At 41.9% G+C, this 22476-nt stretch overlaps 1 protein-coding gene across 9 annotated transcripts in view; it reads left to right on the top strand.

Moving 5' to 3' along the window:
* Positions 1–22476, top strand: part of PTK2 (protein tyrosine kinase 2) — a 305627-nt gene that overhangs the window by 118163 nt on the left and 164988 nt on the right. For 2 of the 9 annotated variants that reach the window (XM_058178294.1, XM_058178299.1), the window contains exon 1: positions 10124–10391. The exons of 5 other annotated variants lie outside the window; for them this stretch is intronic. In XM_058178294.1, the coding sequence (XP_058034277.1) occupies positions 10289–10391 (103 nt within the window). In that variant the 5' untranslated portion in view covers positions 10124–10288. Of the gene's footprint in view, positions 1–10110; positions 10392–22476 lie in introns of those variants that run through there. 2 more of the 9 variants (XM_058178300.1, XM_058178301.1) reach the window with 2 other exon arrangements.

Below are 22476 nucleotides of genomic sequence, written 5' to 3' on the forward strand. Positions count from 1 at the left end.
TTACGCAGGATATTTTAATATTGGTTCTATTTTTTATAGTATAAATCTTAGGAAGATTTTGAAATACTTTTAAGAGTAGAAGATAGCAAATGAATGCAAATTCTTATGGATAGGTTTTAGCCTTTGTGCTGGTACCATATTGGACTTCATACTTCCGCTGTTTCATTTGAATTTAATATGGCCATAAAATGTATTAAGCTTCCCAGATATAAAATAAAAAATAGGACATCGGATTAAACTGAAACCATACATTCATAACCTCTCTGTGTTACTATTAGCTATTACGCTAATGGTTATTTGAAGTACTTTGAACACAGAAATTGCAGGAAAAAATTAGCATCTAATTTCCACAATAACATGAGTGACATTGTAGTATCTCTGTTTCTAATAATGTTTATCCTGCTGGTTTTTAAATTACTCTAAGAAGTTTAAATGGAAGCTGGTTCATGAATAGGAATGAATGAAATAGTAAAACCACACTTTATTTTGCCAAAAAGCCTGCTTTGCAGAAAGTATTTCAGCAGAAAACATTAACAGTTTTTTTAAACCACCAGGAAAACTCCCAGAGACAGTTACATAAATTATTATCTGGCTGATAGCTTTGCTATTCCTGTGTAAAAATTCTTTAGGTAACAGTAATCTTTTGATAGCAGATAAGATGTTAAGCAAAAAGGTATCCATAGGATCAGGGTTGAAATGCTACTGGTTCGGACCGGATCGGGAGACCCGGTAGCGGAGATTGGGGATGGTTTGCCGTATCGGTAGCAATTACTGGCTGGCCACACTCCCAAACCGGTGCACGGCCCGCAGCCCTGCCATGCTTCCCTGCCTTCCACGCTGCCAAACTCATTGTTCGGAGCATCTAAGGAAACGTCTTCCAACTCTTCAAGATCGACTTTAAGAGCTCCGAGAAGCTGACAGCAAAAGTAGCGGCAGCGGGGGCAACAGGGGTATGTGTCTGTGTGTCCCTCATCGGTCCTCCTTTCCCAGGTGACAGCCAGAGCTTTGCCGCCTCCTCTTTTTCTAAGAGGGGCGGTGTCTGCCTCCAAGTCCTTGCAACACACAAGCCCCTGTCGTCCCCGCTGTCACTACTTTTGCTGTAAGTTTCTTAAAGTCAGTCTTGAAGAACTGGAAGACGTTTCCTTAGATCGCCAAACATCAGCAATCTAAGGAAATGTATTCTTACACTTTCTCCTCCCCATTCCCTTCCCCCTGTTTTTTCATTTCTGTGCCTGGATCCTGCTCCTTACACCTTCTCCTCCCCATTTCTCCCCCCCCCTCCATTTTTCCATTTCTGTGCCTGGATTCTGTTTCTGCAAGAGAAGGCTCCAATGTTCGTTGGGTGGCGGAGGGAAACTCAAAGCGTTGGGGGTTTCAGAAGGGCAGAATGTGTTTCAAAATGTGCAGCTCCTGGCTCTAACAGTGAGTGAAACAGTCAAGTTGGCCACACCCACTCGGTCACATGACCACCAAGCCACGGCCATCAAGCCACGCCCACAGAACCAGTAGCAAACATTTTTACATTTCACCCCTGCATAGGATGGATGGCAAATCTAGACAGCATACTAAAAAGCAGAAACATCACCCTGCCAACGAAAGTGCGTATAGTCAAGGCTCTGGTTGTCCCAGTTGCAATGTATGGCTGTGAAAGTTGGACCATAAGGAAGGCTGAGCGCCGAAGAATTGAGGCCTTTGAACTCTGGTGCTGGAGAAGACTCCTGTGAGTCCCTTGGACTGCAAGGCCAACAAACAAGTCAGTCCTAGAGGAGATCAACCCTGACAGCTCTTTCGAAGGCCAGATCCTGAAGATGAAACTGAAATACTTTGGCCACCTAATGAGAAGGAAGGACTCCCTGGAGAAGAGCCTAATGCTGGGAAAGATTGAGGGCAAAAGAAGAAAGGGATGACAGAGAACGAGGTGGCTGGATGGAGTCACTGAAGCAGTCGGCTTAAGCGGACTCCAGAGGATGGTAGAGGACAGGAAGGTCTGAAAGAGCATTATCCATGGGGTCACTATGGGTCTGACACTACTTCACAGCTAAGAACAACATCCATAGGAGATGTGGTTGTTCTGAATTCTCCCTCTTTCGGATGCTGCTTGTGTTAGCTAGTGGATTTGGAGCAAACACGCTGGGGAATAAATGTTTGAAAGATACAGGTAGTCCTCGACTTACAACAGTTCATTTAGTCACCGTTCAGAGTTAAACGGCATTGAAAAAAATGACTTAGGGCTATTTTTCATTCTTATGACCGTTGTAGCATCCCCATGGCCATGTGATCAAAATTCAGATACTTGACAAACTGACTCACGTTTATGACAGTGGCAGTGTCCTAGGGTCAAGTGATCAACTTTTGCAACCTTCTGACGAGCAAACCGTATTCACTTAACCGTGTTACTAATTTAACAACTGCGGTGATTCACTTAATCAATTTCTCACTTAACAACATAAATTTTGGGCTCAATTGTGGTTGTAACTTGAGGATTACCTGTACATCACATGACTTTGGTTCTGGCTGATCAGAGATAGCCGTCCTTTTGTTGTGTATGCCCTCTGTCACAATATTTTTAAACTGTATCTTACTGTTAGCTGTTTAGGCTTCAACAGTTGGTAAACAAATAAGTAAATAAATAAAGTCTTGGTTGAGAAATAGCACCCTAGTTGAACTGCAAAATGTATGGTTAAACCAGATAATGCTCTTTGTGGAGAATGAGCATTGAATTTGGAAGTTAAAAGCAATCTTTTTCTTTTATTGTTTAAAATCTGCCAGTTACAATGGATTAAATTTGTACTAAAATGACTGATTAAGCTGGTATGATATAACATGCCTGAACTGAATTTGTAACTTCCAATAATAAATTTCTCTTTCAGCTTTAGTAGTACTGATTTATTTAGCTTGGCATACTTAACCACAGACAGGACAAATTTAGCAATAAACATGCATTGGATTCATGGATTCAATAATGCTACATAAAGGGGGAAAAAAAAGAAAAAAAACCCAGCTCAAATTGCTAAGCGTACTATAATAAATATTAAAGCTAAGCATATGAGGGTGTTTCCTGCAGGTTAACAACTAATGTTGGTATGTGCATTTTTAATGAAACATATAAGTAATAAAGCATCTTCTATATCTCAGAAACTAATACTTTTCCAGTATTTAATTTACAACTGGCATCTTTTCCCCTCTTCATTGTTAGCCAGTTTCACACAGCAGCTGGGGAAGAAAATTCCACTGGGAGACCATGATATTTATGTTTATTATACCATAAACACTGGGCTTCTGCCAAGATGCACCTGCTGTAGCTCTTAATTGTGTTGAATGTAAAACAAATAAAAAAAATGTCTATGTCCCATTTTTAATGTTCACTGCTGAAAAAATATATATTAAAAGTTCTGTTGCCTTCAGAGGAAACTTCCTTCCCTTTTCTACCGCTTATCAATTTTTCTATAGCCATCTCAGTGCTCCATTGCACCGAGTTTTTTCAAGTTCTGCTTTTTTGTGTGTGCTATAAGTAGTTGGTTGCTACACCATCTGTTAACGATTGTGCTTGGTAGAAGATACTTCACCTCAGGGGCTGGTTGCTGAGAAGAATTCGGAATCCAGAATGGTTCAGAAAAGTAATTGGGTGTCTACCTCAATTCAGCTGGGTATAGTTAGAAATTCTGAGGTAGCAGCTGTTCCCCTGCGCATATGAGGCATTCATGAAGATCCCTTTCAGAAGCTGATGAGATTTTAAAAAGCCCCAAATAAGAGATTATAGGGATTTCACGATCTAACACTGCTAATCAATAGAAGTGAGATGATACCGCAGCGCTTTGCTTAATTCAAATGTATATTGTATACAGGGCATGATTAATTTTTTGCACTTATTCAGACCTTTCCTGATTGGACTGTCAGAAGTTCCATTACAGATAGGATAACCAGAATTGGATGTAAAACATTGGAATTTTGCAAGTATATTTTTAACTGAGATTACGGCATAATTCAGATTCCTCCAGATGTGTTGGATTGAAGATGTTGGGAAATACGGTGTGGGAGGGCTGATGATGTTAACCCAATTTGGCTAATGAAACCTCTGAGTGAAATGTAATGAAAACAACCAAGCTCAAAAAGAAATAAGGAGCCCTCATTTCCCCATTGAGTTTGCTCGTCAGAAGCTGGCTGAGACGGTCACAAATCGTGACCACATGCCCTGCGATGCTCCAACCATTAATAAATACATAAATTGGATCATGTGACCATGGCAGTTTGCAAGTGCGAGGACCGGTTGAGAGTTCCTTTTTTCAGGGCCATTGTAACTTTGAACTGGAATAGGAATAGTTGTAGGAATAGTTGTAAGGTTGAGGATTGCCTGCACCTGGATGCAGAGTGTGGGTCCGGCACTGTGACTTTTTAAAGAACTTGCCTTTGGTAGAACCAAATAACAGATTGCAGTGGAGATATGAGGGAAATGTGAGGATGTGATGCAAAAAATGGAGGAATTCAGCCACCAGTTACTTATAGTCAAATGCAGAGAAATACTTAGGAAGGGGAAAAAAGGAGGAGGAGGATGGGAAGACGGCAGCATTGATCCGAGGATAGTTGCGCTATGGTTCTGAGACAAGACAGTTAAACAGTTACAGAATGGACTTGGAAGGGACCTTGGAGGTCTTCTAGTCCAACATCCTTCTCGTCCAACCTCCTCCTTTACTTTAGGCCCACTTACCACTGTCAACTCAGCTGGGATCATCAGAGGAGCCTTTTAAAAGCATTTTTTCTACAACCTCTTCGGCCCAAGAGGTTGTAAAAAAATGCTTTTAAAAGTAAAAAAAAAAGTTGGTCACGCCCACCCAGTCACATTACCTCCCCACCAAGCCACGCCCACAGAACCGGTAGTAACAAATTTTACATTTCACCCCTGGGGGTGGCTGTGTTTTAGGGCAGTGGCCCCCAACCTTTTGGGCACCAGGGGCCAGTTCCTTGGAGAGAGGCTTTTCTATGGACCAGAGGAAGCATGATTTTGCGTGCTGCCACGGATGGGGCTTCACTTTTTTGTGGTGGCTTGGTTTCTGGCATGCTGCGGCCCGGTGCCAGTTCATGAACAGGGATTGGGGACTCCTGTTCTAGGGCTTCGTTGGGAAGTGTGCCAGCCAGTGCTGGAAACTGAACAAAAGTAAGCAAACAAGGGTATTGTGAATCATGTCACCATCATTCGGGCAAATTGATGTTTTATAGCTGGCTTCCCATTGCTTCTTTCTTTCTTTCTTTCTTTCTTTCTTTCTTTCTTTCTTTCTTTCTTTCTTTCTTTCTTTCTTTCTTTCTTCCTTCCTTCCTTCCTTCCTTCCTTCCTTCCTTCCTTCCTTCCTTCCTTCCTTCCTTCCTTCCTTCCTTCCTTCCTTCCTTCCTTCCTTCCTTCCTTCCTTCCTCCCTCCCTCCCTCCCTCCCTCCCTCCCTCCCTCCCTCCCTCCCTCAGCTGTGATTCTGGGTGGTTAACAAGGCATAAAAAACAACATTAGCAAAAATACAGTGAACAGGCAGCTCTCCCCTCCCCTACTATGGGAGTCATTTTGTGAGAGTGCCCACAATCTTTAATATTAAAAACTTTGCCGTGCTATTTCTGGAAGCTCATTGCGAGTGTAATTATTTGATAGAAATAAACACTGTTTCTAGAGAGAAGGAAAGAAGGTAATGCTAGTCTAATTGAAACAGAAGCAAAATAAAAATAGCTTTGCTTCTGAAACACATAGGGAACTTGGCCCTTTTCGGTGCTGGGAAATTAACATCACAGAAGCGTTATTGAACCAGAGTCTTAGTTTGCAAACAGTAAGGGATCTCAAGATTTGACCTGCAGCTGATTTTAGTTTTTGTTACTTCTCCCTTGCCTCCATCTTTCTCATCATATTTGGTGACAGTGCTTCTGGTTTGAAGGAAGAAGGTGCTTTGGATTCAGCCCATGTAGCACTATCCATAACTCTTTTTTTTACATTTTGTTTGCATTTATATCCAGCCCTTCTCCGAAGACTCAGGGCGGCTTACACTGTGTTAAGCAATAGCCTTCATCCATTTGTATATTATATACAAAGTCAACTTATTTCCCCCAACAATCTGGGTCCTCATTTTACCTACCTTATAAAGGATGGAAGGCTGAGTCAACCTTGGGCCTGGTGGGACTTGAACCTGCAGTAATTGCAAGCAGCTGTGTTAATAACAGACTGTCTTAGCAGTCTGAGCCACCAGAGGCCCTTTAATGCAGCTCTTTAAAGCAGCTGTGTTGTTTCCTTGTGCAACATCAGTGTGAACCTGGGAGACGAGACTTTCCACTTAAGGATTGTCCAGCAGAAGCTACATCTGGACCGATATTGTCCCCAAAGCCATTTGTTCCCCTTGAATCCAAAGAACTACATAATCCCGATGTTCCCATAGTAGAATATTCTATGACTGCATCTTGGAGCAAAATCCTCCCCCCCCCCCATTATAGCTTCAATCCTATTGTCCTTTAAAGCAGGGGACTCCAACCTTGGCAACTTTAAGACTTGTGGATTTCAACTTTGCTGGCTGAGGAATTCTGGGAGTTGAAGTCCACAAGTCTTAAAGTTGCCAAGGTTGGAGTCCCCTGCTTTAAAAGATCCTTAGAAATCAAGCTCTTCTCACAGGAACAGGATTAGAACGTGCGAATCTGCCATTAAGTCTAGTTGCTTTATTTATTTATTTATTTATTTATTTATTTAATTAGATTTTTATACCGCCCTTCTCCCAAGGGACTCAGGGCGGTTTACAGCCAGATAAAAACGAACGACAATATAAATACAAGTTAAAATACTATTTAAAACTTATTCAATTTGGCTCAATTTAGATAAAATTAAAAACAGTAAAACCCATTAAAAATTAAAACTATGTAAAATCTAAAACCCTATGCCAGTCTTGCACGAATGAACAAATATGTTTTCAGTTCGCGGCGAAAGGTTTGAAGGTCAGGAAGTTGGCGAAGTCCTGTGGGAAGTTCATTCCAGAGGGTAGGAGCCCCCACAGAGAAGGCCCTTCCCCTGGGGGCCGCCAACCGGCATTGCTTGGCGGACGGCACCCTGAGGAGTCCCTCTCTGAGAGAGCGCACAGGTCGGTGGGAGGCAATGGGTAACAGTAGACTTATTGTGGTTCCTTCTTCTCCCAATCCTGCATGGCCCTTTCGATTCCTATAACTGATTAGGTTTATTGGTAATCCTTCCAACCCCTTTCAAGCTTCAGGTGTAGTTTTACAGTGGGCAGCCTTAGAAATCGAAACTCTAAATGCTTGACATCTTATTTAATCTGAGGCTGGTTTGTGGCAGTCCTAAGCAGGTGCTAAAGCAGGTTGCCACTGAGGGCCATCTGTGTTGTAAGAGGAATTGTCTTGCATACAGTTGCTTTGGTTCTGCAACCCAACAAGAAACACAGACTTCAGAGGATTAGAACTGCAGAAAAAATAATTGCTACCAACCTGCCTTCCATTGAGGACCTGTATACTGCACGAATCAAGAAGAGGGCCGTGAAAATATTTACAGATCCCTCACATCCTGGACATAAACTGTTTCAACTCCTACCCTCAAAATGACGCTATAGAGCACTGCACACTAGAACAACTAGACACAAGAACAGTTTTTTCCCATAGGCCATCACTCTGCTAAACAAATAATTCCTTCAACACTGTCAAACTATTTACTAAATCTGCACTACTATTAATCTTCTTTTTTTTATTTGCATTTATATCCCACCTTTCTCCAAAGACTCAGGGCGGCTTACACTATGTTAGCAATAGTCTTCATCCATTTGTATATTATATACAAAGTCAACTTATTGCCCCCAACAATCTGGGTCCTCATTTTACCTACCTTATAAAGGATGGAAGGCTGAGTCAACCTTGGGCCTGGTGGGACTTGAACCTGCAGTAATTGCAAGCAGCTGTGTTAATAACAGACTGTCTTAGCAGTCTGAGCCACAGAGGCCCAATGAGATGGGATGGGATTCTCATCGTTCCCATCACCAATCTCTTTCCACTTATGACTGTATGATTGTAACTTTGTTGCTGACAATCCTTATGATTTATAGAATAGAATAGAATTTTATTGGCCAAGTGTGATTGGACACACAAGGAATTTGTCTTGGTGCAGATGCTCTCAGTGTACATAAAAGAAAAGATACGTTCATCAAGGTACAACATTTACAACACAATTGATGGTCAATATATCAATATAAATCATAAGGATTGCCAGCAACAAGTTATAGTCATACAGTCATAAGTGGAAAGAGATTGGTGATGGGAACTATGAAACGATTAATAGTAGTGCAGATTCAGCAAATAGTCTGACAGTGTTGAGGGAATTATTTGTTTAGCAGAGTGATGGCCTTCAGGAAAAAACTGTTCTTGTGTCTAGTTGTTCTGGTGTGCAGTGCTCTATAGCGTCGTTTTGAGGGTAGGAGTTGAAACAGTTTATGTCCAGTTTATGTCCATTTATATTGATATATTGACCATCATTTGTGTTGTAAATGTTGTACCTTGATGAACGTATCTTTTCTTTTATGTACACTGAGAGCATATGCACCAAGACAAATTCCTTGTGTGTCCAATCACACTTTGCCAATAAAAAATTCTATTCTATTCTATTCTATTCTATTCTATTCTATTCTATTCTATTCTATTCTATTCTATTCTGACTTTTACTCAACTGAAAAATAGCAGTCGCCATTGAATGCTTACTGGAGAAATTTAGAGGGAAAACTGAATGTATACATCGATGTTAAATAGAAGCTGCTATTGGTTGCTTCTGGTTTGAAACCACATTGTTGATTGAAGCTAAATAAATGATCCTTAATTAAGTGAAACAATCTGTTGTGCATCACCAGCAATTTTAACTTACCTGGAAAGCAGCCTCAACATATTTTGAGCAAGAAACAGAATGGTTAACTGTTATATCTCTGTAATAAACATATTGTAGAGAAAATGCTCTGAGTGCCTAGAAAAGAAAGCTGTTTGAATCCCTCCATTATTAGAATACTTTTTAATAAGAATAAATCAAAAATTTTGGGAATCAAGTTCCGATTTGTGTATACAAAGATAATTTAGCCTTAGCATTCTGCAATCCTATGCGTGTCCTAAAGAAAATGAAATATATCTTAATCTTTATTCTACATGCAAATAACATGTATGTTTTGACTTTACTACCTTTAATAGGTTTTAAGCAATGGTTGCACTCAAAGAAAAGAAAAGATGGGATATTTTTTTAAAAAACTGTCATCCCATTTTCCATGCAGTTACTTTCTTATTGCATATATTTTGTTGAATTAAAAAAAACAACACCACCACTTTCTTTTATTTGTGGAAATCTAAAAGTGTTTTGAAATAACTACATAGTCTAGCACAACTCCCAGAATTCCTGGGAGAGGATGGCTGGCTGGGGAATTCTGGGAGTTGAAGTCCACAGGTCTTAAAGTTGCCAAGGTTGGAGACCCCTGGTCTAGTGCTTAGAAAGGAATGCAGTTTGTATTCCTTTGTAATCATTTTTTAAACGAACTCCAGTTAGAGAGTTAAGTCTCCCCGTGTTTATTGCAGACTCCTCTCCACATTCCTATCAGTGAATCGTTTTTTTTTCTTTCTTCCTTGCCAATCTTTTTTTTTCTTTCTCTTCTTTCTTGCCAGTCGGTCAGGAGCCAGAGGCACCGATTTAAAAATGAGTGGTTCCGGGGGCAGCTTCTGCAGCTCCAGGAAACCCCGGGTCAGTTTTAGAATCTGCTGTCAGTTTTGTAAACAGGAGGCTGCTGAGTGAATTGAACAGAAGGGTGAGATTAGCATATTAATAAGGCTGTTGCTAATCGCCTACCCTCCCCCTTTCCTCCTCCCTCCAGTCCCCCTTCCCCCCCCCCTCTCCAATGAATCTAGGAATCAGAGACACTGGCAGTCACATTGCGGCTGGTTGGTCTCCTTCCTTTTGATTGCTTGTCTAGGGAAAAAGGTGGCCTCCCCTTGAAGGCAGGAGAAGACTCTTGAAACGGAAAGACTATCTCCTCCTTGCTGCTGCCGGATCGTCGAGGAAGGGGCTGGCTCCTGGTGGGGGGGAGGGAAGGAGAGGGGGGTCTTTTCAGTTTTGGCTTACACCTCTGCACCAAAGTGAAGAAAAGGGACTTCACCGGGTTTCCTCCTCCTGCTGCTGCCGCCGCCGCCGAGTCCATTCAAGTGGCAGACTTCCCAGCCCTCCCCTAGGAGTCAGTACTACTGGAGAGAGCTGAATTGGATCATTGTAACGCCGGAGCCTGGCACGACCCCTGCACAATTGTGTGTATGTGGCTCTTGGATTTGTCAGGGCAGCAGGCCCGGAAACAAGCAGGTGTTACGTATATGGAGAGGAGCGGCTGTAGTCCATTTCCAATATGCTGGGCTAAAGGTACCCGAACTTCAAGATTTTTGTACGTGTTTTCTTGATTCTGTGTTAATGTTCCCCCATCGTTTTTTGTGAGTGCGTGATCCGAAGTTGGTGCTCTTGAGAGGAGGATGGGCATGAAATTGCAAACAAAGGGGCTATACTCTGGCCATGTCATATTCCCACCCCCCTCACCTCATGATTAGAAACATTTTTTTCCTGTCTTCCGCGTAGAGAGCCAATGAATGGGAATTATTGTTCACTTCATGTCTTCATTAAGAAAACAACCCTGATTCACCGAATGGATTTTCCATAGATTTCAATATCCTTTAATAAAGACTTTTTAAATTATATTTGGAGGCAGGGCTACGTAAACTACTTGACTCGAAAGTTGGCGAGTAGGTTGCAGAATAGATGCATGGCTGCCTCTGAAGAGGAATAAACCTTAGTCTTGCTTTTCATTGAGGACAGCAGGATCAAATCTGACTTGAAACTGAAGTGGTACAAAAACTTGGCTGCATGCTGTTGCCCAGATATTTATTCCTGAACTTAAGATAACTAAATGCTCTATAAAAGGGGCGTGCTGGCTCAGTGGCTAAGACGCCGAGCTTGTCGATCAAAAGATCGGCAGTTCAGCGGTTCGAATCCCTACCGCCGTGTCACGGAGTGAGCTCCCGTTACTTGTCCCAGCTTTTGCCAACCTAGCAGTTTGAAAGCAAGTAAAAAAAGCAAGTAGGAAAATAGGGACTATCTTTGGTGGGAAGGTAGCAGCACTCTGTGCGCCTTTGGCGTTGAGTCATGCCGGCCACATGACCACGGAGACGTCTTCGGACAGCGCTGGCTCTTCGGCTTTGAAATGGAGATGAGCACTACCCCCTAGAGTTGGGAACGACTAGCACATATGTGCGTGGGGAACCTTTACCTTCACCTATAAAAGTACCTTCATGTCATAGTTAATAATGAAATATCATTGTCTTGTTTCTTTTTAGATAAATCTGAGGCAAAGATGATGGTAGCATTAATTTTAGGCGGAAAAGTAGTGGGATGATGATCAGGTGAAGTGGGGACAGTTTGTAGTCTCCCCCCCCCCCCCGGGCAGTTGTCCAAGCATTATCTTTTCCCATGCCAACAGCCAGCAAGAATATGGCAGTGCTTAGTTTGTAACATAATTGGAGGTTAAAGATGAGGAAGCCCACCGAGGACCTATTTAACTCCCCAGGGTGTAATTATTCATCAAGTGTGGTGGTGTATAAATTTCACGTCTTCCAATTTTAGGTCCTGGCAGGACATTTTATAGTGGGTATCGCTCTCCCTTTCTCCAGAAGCAGAGCTATAGAAAAGCTGTCATGTCACTGCCTCTTGCAAGAGAGCGAGAGACCCTTCTTGGTTCCAGCCTTGTCTTAAATCAGAGACCATTCAGTGCCCATCAAGGCTTCTCAAGGGCTCCCGCAACCTTGAGAGATCTCCACCTTTTCTCTTCTGGAAGTGGGAAAGGAGATGACTGCCCCAGAAGGTAGCAGTGTTTGAACTTTTCCTTGTCTTCTCTTCGGAGCCAGTAGAAATAAGACACACTGGAGTATCAGGTCTCTGCGACAGGAATTAGGATTTTGGCACAAAGTCCAACAGCATCTTAACCTGGCAAGGCAACTTGGATAGTAGTCTCAGGGACATAACAGTCTGAGATCTTGATGCATGTCCCTCTTGGTCTGAGGGATATAACAGCCTGAGGTCTGTCACAGTTGTTTAATTTTTTTATCCTCTGCTTCCTCTAGGGCAGGGGGTCTCCAACCTTGGCAACTTTAAGACTTGTGGACTTCAACTCCCGGCTTTGCTGGCTGAGGAATTCTGGGAGTTGGAAGTCCACAAGTTTTAAAGTTGACAAGGTTGGAGATCCCTGCTCTAGGGAACTTGATCTTTGCTCATCCTCTACTACTGTTTTCACAACGTTTTTCTCAAAGTAGTTTAAGGTGAGAGATAATTATTTTCCCAAGGTGACTTGATGACCTAGTTGTCTCTGCTTCAAATCACTGCGCCATACTTTTTCTCTGTATTATAGCGTGCATTTACGGAATGAGTGTAAGCTCATTCTCTTTCTGTGCTGGAGGAATTAGCATCTTCAGATAATCTGTTAATGCATTTTTTTTCCCCTGGATGTTTGCGGTTCTTTAGAATTATCCTAATACGTACTGAGATCGTGCAGCAATCTAAAACGACGCACAGCCTAAATAATGTACTCTCAACCTCAGTAAAGGCAAACAGATTGGTTACAGGTTTTGCTCAAGGAGAGCAGGAACTTAGATGTGCTCCACGCTCAGTGCATGTCACTTCTCTGTCCCGTGAGCTACATTGGCTGCCGGTATGCGTCTGGATTCAATTCAAGGGGCTGATTCTAACCTATAAAGGCCATGACATGGGGGCAGGTAATTTGAGAGGCTGTCTCTCCCCAGTTATATTGACCTGTCCCCCAGGTAGATCTGGCAGAAGAGACATGCTCTTCTAAACTCGTTTTTTTTGGGGGGAGGCCCAGCAAACTTGCCTTTTCTCTCATGGTTTTTGCTATTCAGAATATCATCCCCCTCCCACTCCCTAGGGAATAGATTATCCTCAACCCTATCACCATTTTGTAAGGTCCACTGGGCCTGGAGTTCAGGAGGTCTGATGAGTTTGCTTTTACCTTGGTTGCAGTTTATATGTTTGTTGTTGTTTGCTTGTTTTTTTAAATGCTGTTCTTCATTATTGTCCCAAAGGCGCTTTTTCGAAAGACAACTGGACTTCGCTTGTCCTTGAAGATGTTTCATTTCTCATCTGACAAGCTTCTTCAGTTCTGACTGAAACCTGGAGGATGGAGGGGTGTATATTTCTTGCAGTCGTCCGGTTCTTACAGAGGGGGAGGAATATGACACATCGATCTCCTATTGATGACTTGGTCCTTTCAGCAGTTCCAAGGAAGTTCCACACACATTTGCACTCTTCAGGTGACTTTGAGGGCACAGATAAATCTCCAAGCAGTGTCAGTGACTCTCAGAAAGAATGCTAACGACCAGATGACTGCAAGGCATATAAATCCTTCCATCCTCCACCATTCAGTCAGAACAGAAGAAACTTCTTGGATGAGAAGCGAAAGCTCCTCAAGAAAAAAACAAAGCCCAGTTTCCTTTTGAAAAAGCACCTTTGGAACAGCCATGACCTGGATGATTGAGAATCTCGATAGACGTTCTTAGTAATTGTTATCTGCTCATGATATGAATCTAAAGAAAGAAAGAAAGAAAAAACAAAATTTTCCAGATTTCTGCAACCAGCAATGTCATTTCCCAGAAATGTGAAAGTTGAAGTTCACCTTTCTGCATCATGTTCAGGTTGGGAAACCCTGAACTATTATTATTAGAAATCAAACAGTTTTTTTTGAAAAGATCTTTTTTATTAATGTGAGTAATAAATCTTTATTTGGTTAAGGATATTTTGTTATTTTACACAGTAAAAAGTGCTCTTAAAAAGCAATTTACTAGCCTGTTCAGATAAAAATCTGGATAGGCATTGCTTATTCCACTGTTGCAATTAGCTTTAGTCTTTTAAAAAACTATTACATTGATAACAGGTTGATTGATTAAATGGCTAAATGAACAAACCCGGGATTTGTTTGTTCTCTGCCTGAATTGAACAAGATACCATGGCAAAAACTGAAAGATTGCATTTTGGTTCTCTCAAATGGTAACTTAAAATACTACAAACTACTCTCTTATTTTTCAACTAGAAAGATGTAAAGTTGAACAAATGAAAAACTAAGTCTGAGCATTCAGGTACTGATTCTGTTTGGTCAACTGTAGGATGGCAGTCTCCACCTGCGTTTTTGGATCTAGAAACTCCTTCCTTCCTTCCTGCGTACTTTTAATTTAAGAAGCACATTTGTGTGCTGTACATATACCAGAAATTCATTGTGAAGTCATGAGAGGTAACTGGAACTAACATATAAGTGAAGTCTTGCAAGATATTAGGTGTTGTGACCCAGGCCCAAGTAGGTAGTAGTAGAAGCAATCAGTTCAAAAGCAGAAGACACTGACAAGAAATAAATGCAGCAAGACAAGGAGCACGGCTATCAACGTTGTTTTCCGGCAAAGAGCCCAAATGCCGTTGCTGGTCTTTTAAGTCTTATCGGAGGGGCCAATCCTCTCTTGGCCCTACTCCCGAGTTGTCCTTTTGCTTTAGCTGCTCTTGCCTTCTGGCAGCTCTTCTCATGCGTGCATTAGGAACGGGCTCCTCCTGTTCCTCTGCCTCACTACTGTCAGCCTCTGGAGGCTCCGGAGTCCGCACATCACTCCCCGTTGGCCCTAGCCCAACCTCTGCCTCTGATGCAGAGCCCTCATCCAGGCCTTCCCCAGCCTCCAGGACTGGCCCATGTTCTTCCTCAGCCTCATTGCTGTCTGACTCTGTTGCCAGCTCCGCAGACTGCTGGTGGACCACAACATTAGGGAGAAGTGCAATAGAGGAGAAACCTATAGCAATAGCACTTAGATTTATATACCACTTCATAGTGCTTTACAGCCCTCTCTAAACGCTTTAGATCAGCCTATTGCCCCAAACATTGTGGACCCTCATTTTACTGACCTCAGTAGGATGGAAGGCTGAGTCAACCTTGACATAGTCAGGACTGAACTCCTGGCAGTGGGCAGAGTCAGCTTGCAATACTGCATTCTAACCACTGCACCATGACGGCTCCTAGGTGTTAGAGAGGCTATTGTTTTAGCCAGACTTGTTTGTTTTCTCACTTCTATTTGTAAGAAGTGTATACTTGGGTACCACCAATATACTAATGAGACCAAACTCCAAACTGGTGAATAAGCTCAGGAAATATGTGTTTCTATTGAGAGAGAGAGTTGAGCCTCGTGGCACCCAACAAAGAAGCAAGCTAGGGAGTAACTCTCCTCTTCTGACCAATAGTAACTGAAACTGGCTTTTAAGAGGAAGAAAGTAAACCACTGTAAAATTGTGTCCCTGATCCCCAATCCCAGCCCAGGAAAATTCCATGATTGACACCGCTGAAAGCCACTGAGAGATCAAGGAGTGCAAGGTTGTATTGTAACACCTCCACCCTGGCTCTACCATGGGCCAACCACAGGTGTGTCCTAGGTGGTTTCTGTACTAAATCCTGGTTAGAAACCTAACTGAAATGGGTCTATATAACCCAGGTTCTAATCAACTGACCACTTTTTCAACAACCATCCTTAAAAAGGAAAGTTTGGAGACAGGACATTAGTTTCCTAAGACTATTGAGTTAAAGGTGAGTTTCTTGAACAGAAAGTGCCTCCTTCACGGTCGGTAATGCCACCCTGTCTCCAAGGAAACCGACTCTAGAGCATGGACTTAACCACAGATCATCTCCTGGCTGCTTTCATAATCCAAAAGGATGGCTGAGCTGATACGACAGAGAATTTAGCTGGCTAAATTTAGCTCTGATACGACAGAGAATTTAGCAGGAGTTTCCCTAATCGCACTATGACACCAGGTATCTCAACTGGATCTGCTCAGAGTTCGAGTTGCAGGACTTTTGAGTGACTTTATGTACCAGATAGCCCATCTGTTCCTCACAGCTACCCTGAAGGGACTAGAGCTTCCTAAACTGGCTATTGGCAGCTGCAAAAATAGATGGAGAAATATTGATGTTTTTGCTACCTTTGTTTCCACATGGTAACATGGGCTCTCATTGGTGTACAAATCAGCACATTTGCACTGAACTTTCATCAACAAGGAATCCTTCTGATCAGCATCTGGCTTCATTTCTAATGAAATGAAATGTGGCTCAGACTGGCAAGACAGTCTGTTATTAACACAGCTGCCTGCAATTACTGCAGGTTCAAGTCCCACCAGGCCCAAGGTTGACTTAGCCTTCCATCCTTTATAAGGGAGGTAAAATGAGGACCCGGATTGTTGGGGGGCAATAAGTTGAAATTATATATAAATATACAAATAGAATGAGACTATTGCCTTACACAATGTAAGCCGCCCTGAGTCTTCGGAGAAGGGCGGGATATAAATGCAAATAAAAAAAAAATAGTTACTGTCTGCTATGCGGTTCCAGGTTTCTAGATGATTCAATTAAAGGTGTGTGTGTGTGTGTGTGTGTGTATGTATCTGTGTATGTATGTTTGACTTCTGTATTGTCTTCACTGTGCTGTCAATAAAATACAGGTAGTCCTTGACTTACAACAGTTCATTTAGTGACTGTTCAAAGTTACAACACTACTGCAAAAAGTGACATATGACTGTTTTACACACTGATGACCATTGCAGCATCTGCATGGTCACGTGATCCAAAATCCAGACGCTTGGCCACTGACTCCCATTCATGACGGTTGCAGTCTCTGAAGAATGTAGAATGTTTAATTAGGAAGAAATTTCTTGTGGCTTGGAGATCATTTTTTTCTGAGTTTATATATTATGCCAAGGGACACGGTGGCTCAGGGGCTAGGACGTTGAGCTTGTTGATCGAAAGGTCAGCAGCTCAATGGTTCGAATCCTAGTGCTGCCGTGTAACGGGGTGAGCTCCCATTACTTGTCCCAGCTTCTGCCAACCTAGCAGTTTCGAAAGCACCGAAAAATGCAAGTAGAAAAAATAGGGACCACCTTTGGTGGGAAGTAACAGCGTTTCGTGCACCTTTGGTGTTGAGTCATGCTGGCCACATGACCACGAGACGTCTTCAGACAGCGCTGGCTCTTCGGCTTTGAAACGGAGATGAGCACCGACCCCTAGAGTTGGCAACGACTAGCACATATGTGCGAGAGGAACCTTTACCTTTACTTTAGACTGTGCAAAAATGGATACACTTACACTGAAAATCAAACAGAAAGAAGACACAGACTATTATCAAACATGGAACTTTTATTTAACCAGTGGTTGATTAAAAAAAAGGGGTGCAGGGTACGAATGGAATCTGTATTGCCAAGTAAATTAAACACCCAGACAACACGATGTTTATTAAGAACTGTATTTAATAGAAAACTAATTTTCACACACACACACACACACATATATGATATAGAATGTAGTATTGAAATCTAATTGCTGTCTCCCAAGGTCACGTGTTCACCTTTTGTGATCTTCCGGCATGCAAAACCAATGGGAAAGCCAGATTCACATAACAACCGTGTTGTTAACTTAACAGCTGCAGAGATTCACTTAACAACTGTGGCAAGAGAGGTCGTAAAATGGGGCAAAACTCACTAAACAAGTGGCTCACTTAGCCACAGAAATGTTGGGCTCAATTGTGGCTGTAAATGAAGGACTACCTGTAAACATTCAATGGTTGAGAGAAGCGGAAATGCAGGGAAAATAAAAGTTTGTGCCACGCTTGTCTCCTAGCAACCACTTGTACACTTCTGTGGAGGTTTCTTGACAACAATATGGAAGCCGGCCGTTTCCTTTTTTTGGGGGATGTATTTTTTCGACTTTTCCTAGTGGCCTTTTGTTCAAATACTAACATCACTACTACTGCAGCTAGTAATTATTAGGACTTTGTAACAGTCCAGATTTGAAGGGAAAAAGTTACTGTTATTACTGTGTTTTAATCCTGACTTTTAAAAAATATATTTTGGTCAAATCAAGGGGGCGAACCTATCCAGTGCTCCTGCCTCCTATTTAGTATGTTTGAGCACACATGTTGTGCCTGTCAGCACCTCCTTGAATCAAACACTTCTGTAAGGAATCGCTGACAGGTGTGATGTATGTGTTGCTTACAAGTGTTCTGAATCACTTTCCCCCTTGGAATCTGCATTGTTGCACAGCCCCTTTGAGCCTCTGGTGGCTCAACGGACTAAGTCTGTCTGTTATTAACACAGCTGCTTGCAATTACTGCAAGTTCAAGTCCCACCAGGCCCAAGGTTGACTCAGCCTTCCATCCTTTATAAGGTAGGTAAAATGAGGACCCAGATTGTTGGGAGCAATAAAAAGTTGACTTTGTATATAATATACAAATGGATGAAGACTATTGCTTAACACAGTGTAAGCCGCCCTGAGTCTTCAGAGAAGGGCGGGATATAAATTCAAATAATAATAATAAAAGGTTTGTATAAGAACAATACTGTCGAGTTGTTGACTTGGTTCATATTAAATGTTCTTTAGAACGGAGCTAATCAGGTCCGTAGCCTAGAATACAGCCATTAAATGAAAATTTTAGAAGTTTGGTTTCTAAAAATATATTTATCCATGATTTAACCCACAGATCTGTGTAAACTGTACATAGGCTTGTTCACAATCCAGGCTTTTTATGTATCTTCCTACCATACTGTGTGAATTGGGGTCAGTTTCATGTTGATGTGCATAGCGATAGTGAGTAGTGTAAAATTGATGTGGTATGCGGTCTTTTTGTGTTCTCCTCTCATGCTTATTCATCTGGTTAGAATGTTTAGTATTCAGTAGAACTGAATTCTAGCCTTGCTTGATAGGTTTGATTTGGGGAAATGAAATCAAATGCTCCATGTTCCAAGGCTTCTGAAATAGCAACAGCACTTAGACAGGTAATCCTTGACTTATGACCACAATTGAGCCCAAATTTTCTGTTGTTAAATGCATCATTTGTTAAGTGAGTTTTGTCCCATTTTACGACGTTTATTGCCACAGTTGTTAAGTGAATCACTGCAATTGATAAAGTTGGTAACCTGGTTGTTAAGTGAATCTTGACTTCCCCATTGACTTTGCTTGTCAGAAGATCGCAAAAGTTTATTACATGATCTTGAGACACAGCAATGGTCATAAATATTGCCAAGCCTCTGAATTTTGATCAGATGATCATGGGGATGCTGCAAAGGTTGTAACTGTGAAACATAGTCATAAGTCACTTTACAGTGCCGTTTTAACTTTGAACGGTCACTAAACGAACTGTTATGAGTTGAGGACTACCTGTATACCGCCCCATGGCGCTTTATAGGCTTCTATGAGCGGTTTACAAATGTCAGCATATTGTCCTCAACAATCTGGGTCCTCATTTTATCAACATCAGAAGGGTGGAAGATGAGTCAACCTTGAGCTGATCAGGATTGAACTCCAGGCTGTGGACAGAGTTAGCTTGCAATACTGCACTTTAACTACTGGGCTCCTGGAAGGAGAACATCGTTGACCCCCGGGACACTAATATGAGGGGCAACTGACATGTCTCCATGTCAGGACCCAAGGAAATGTTCTTATTTATTTGAAGATTTGCAGATTTTTATCTTGGGTGAATGTAATGAAATTTTATCTGCTATCCATATTAGTGGTGGTGGTTAGAATATAGTATTGCAACCTTACCCAACTGCTGTGTCTCAAGGATACATGATCCAGAGGTGGGTTTCAGCAGGTTCTGACCAGTTCTGGAAAACCAGTAATGGAAATTTTGAGTAGTTTGGAGAACTGGTAGTAAAAATTCTGACTGGCTCCATCCCCATCTATTTTCTGCCTCCCAAGTCCCAGCTGATCGGGAGGAAATGGGGATTTTGCAGTAACCTTCCCCTGGAGTGGGATGGGAATGGAGATTTTACAGCATCCTTCCCCTGCCACGCCCACCAAGCCATGCCCATAGAACCGGTAGTAAGATTTTTTGAAATCCACCACTGACGTGTCCCCTTTTGCGACCGTCTGAACAGCAAAGTCAATGGGGAAATCAGATTCACTGAACAACTGCATATAAACTGCAGTGATTCGTTTAATGACTGAGGCAAAGAAGGTCATAAAATGGGGCAAAACTCACTTAACAAATGTCTCACTTAACAGCAAAAATTTTGGGTTCAGTTGTGGTTGTAAGTCGATGATTACCTGTAGTTGCCTGGAGGATTTCCTCTGAGGTAGACAAGCTGAGTAATACTTCGATTAAGGCTAGAAATTGAGCAAAATGGAGGTCAGTATAGGGAATATATTTGGCATGAAATAGTATCCCTAAAAATCCGTTACCCTTTTTGAAAGAGAAAGGTTTTTTTTAAGAATAGTTAAGAATACAACCACCTTGAAAAACAATATTATATTCAATTATATTACATGTTTAAAAAGAGATGGACTTGAATTGTATTCCAAATAGAAACAATGCTTTCTCTGCAATTTTGTTGTCTTTATAATTTGTTTATTTATTTATTTATTTAAATTTTTATACCGCCCTTCTCCCGAACGACTCAGGGCGGTGTACAGCCAAAGATAAAAACAATAAATATACAAAGTTAAAATATCAATTTAAAATACCTATTCAATAGTGGCCGAATTAAAACCGTCAGATTGACCTAACCTAAAATACCCCATATAAAATTACAAAGGATTAAAAAATTAAAAAATTTAAAATTTAAAAATTTAAAAAATCAGTCCAGTCCCGCTTGAATAAATAAGTGAGTTTTTAATTCCCGGCGAAAGGTCCGAAGGTCAGATATTTAGCGCAAACCTGGGGGAAGGTCGTTCCAGAGAGTAGGTGCTCCAACAGAGAAGGCCCTTCCCCTGGGGGCCGCCAGCCGGCATTGCTTGGCGGACGGCACCCTGAGGAGACCCTCTCTGTGAGAGCGTACGGGTCGATGGGAGGCATAAGGTAACAGCAGGCGGTCCCGTAAGTACCCGGGCCCTAAGCCATGGAGCGCTTTAAAGGTGGTAACCAAAACCTTGAAGCGCATCCGAAAGACCACAGGTAGCCAGTGCAGACTGCGCAGGAGCGGTGTTACCCGGGAGCAACGAGGAGCTCCCTCGATCACCCGCGCAGCTACATTCTGGACTAACTGGAGTCTCCGAGTGCACTTTAACATATATTTACCCTGTTTCCCCCCAAATAAGACATCCCCTGATAATAAGCCCAATCGGGCTTTTGAGTGCATGACAGTAAGGCCAAGTGCTTATTTCAGGGTTCACAAAAATATAAGACAGGGTCTTATTTTTGGGGAAGCACGGTATGATTACAAGCATTGCTACTTTTTGGTTCTCTTCTCTCCTATTTTTGTGCATCAGCTTCTGCTTTTATGCAGTAAAACAATATATATATATATATATATAGCATGTATTGGTCGAATTAATGTGATCAAAATAAATACTATTTTCAGGCTGCTCATACCTTCTCAATGAGGTAATGGGTCCTAATCTCCTGCAGTTTGGTTTATCAAAACTCAATTCATTTATCTTTAGTTTCATAGTTTCATTTGTTTAAAAAGAAATTATTTCAAAGGTAATCAAAATTACTGTACTTTTTGGAGTATAAGACGCACTCCCCCCCCCCTCAAAAGAAGATGGAAATGTTGGTGTGTCTTATATACCGAATACAGCCATTTTGGGCCTCCCAAAACCCCACCCGCAGAGTGCTCCTGGAGGCTGGGAGGGCAAAAACGTGATGCGTGGGGGGTTTGGGAGGCCATAAATGGGCCCATTTTTGCCCTCCCGAGCCCCCAGGAGCACTCTGCAGGCCTCCTAAACCTTCTGCACATCCCGTTTTTGCAAAAAACAGGGCCGTTTTGGGCCTGTTGAATATTGAAAGAAGTTCAGGTAGTCCATGACTTACGACCATAATTGAGCCCAACATTTATGTTTTCTAAGTGAGACATTGAGTTTTGTCCCCCGTTACTACTTTTTGTTGCCACATTCGTTAAGTGAATCACTGCAGTTGTTAATAACACCGTCGTTAAGTGAATCTGGCTTCCCCATTGACTTTGCTTGTCAGAAGGTCCCAAAAGTAAAACACATGATCACATGTGGGACACTGCAGCCGTCATAAATGTGAAACAGATGTCAAGCCTCTGAACGTAAATCACATGACCATGGAGATGCTGCAATGGTCGTAAGTGTGAAAACACTTTTTTCTGTGCCGTCGTAACTTCGAACGGTCACTAAATGAACTGCTGTAAGTTGAGGACTGAGACACCTTTCTGTCCAATGTGTTCCATGAGAGTTGGGTAAAACATAAAAATAAGCTGAATGGAAATGGGTTTCTTTTATGCGTGTAGTAAAAGAATATTAGGCAGGGTCAAGAATGACTAAGTGCTGGACGAATGTGGATTGTATGGAAATGTGGTGACCGCTACAAAAGAAGTACATTGATCCTAGAGGAGCATCTAATTGCAAAATAAATTATTAATTATAAATTATTAAAGAAGATTCAAAGGAAAGAATTGAATTTCAAGTGGA

Source organism: Ahaetulla prasina, chromosome 3 (genome assembly GCF_028640845.1).
Source record: "Ahaetulla prasina isolate Xishuangbanna chromosome 3, ASM2864084v1, whole genome shotgun sequence".
Lineage (NCBI taxonomy): Eukaryota > Metazoa > Chordata > Lepidosauria > Squamata > Colubridae > Ahaetulla > Ahaetulla prasina.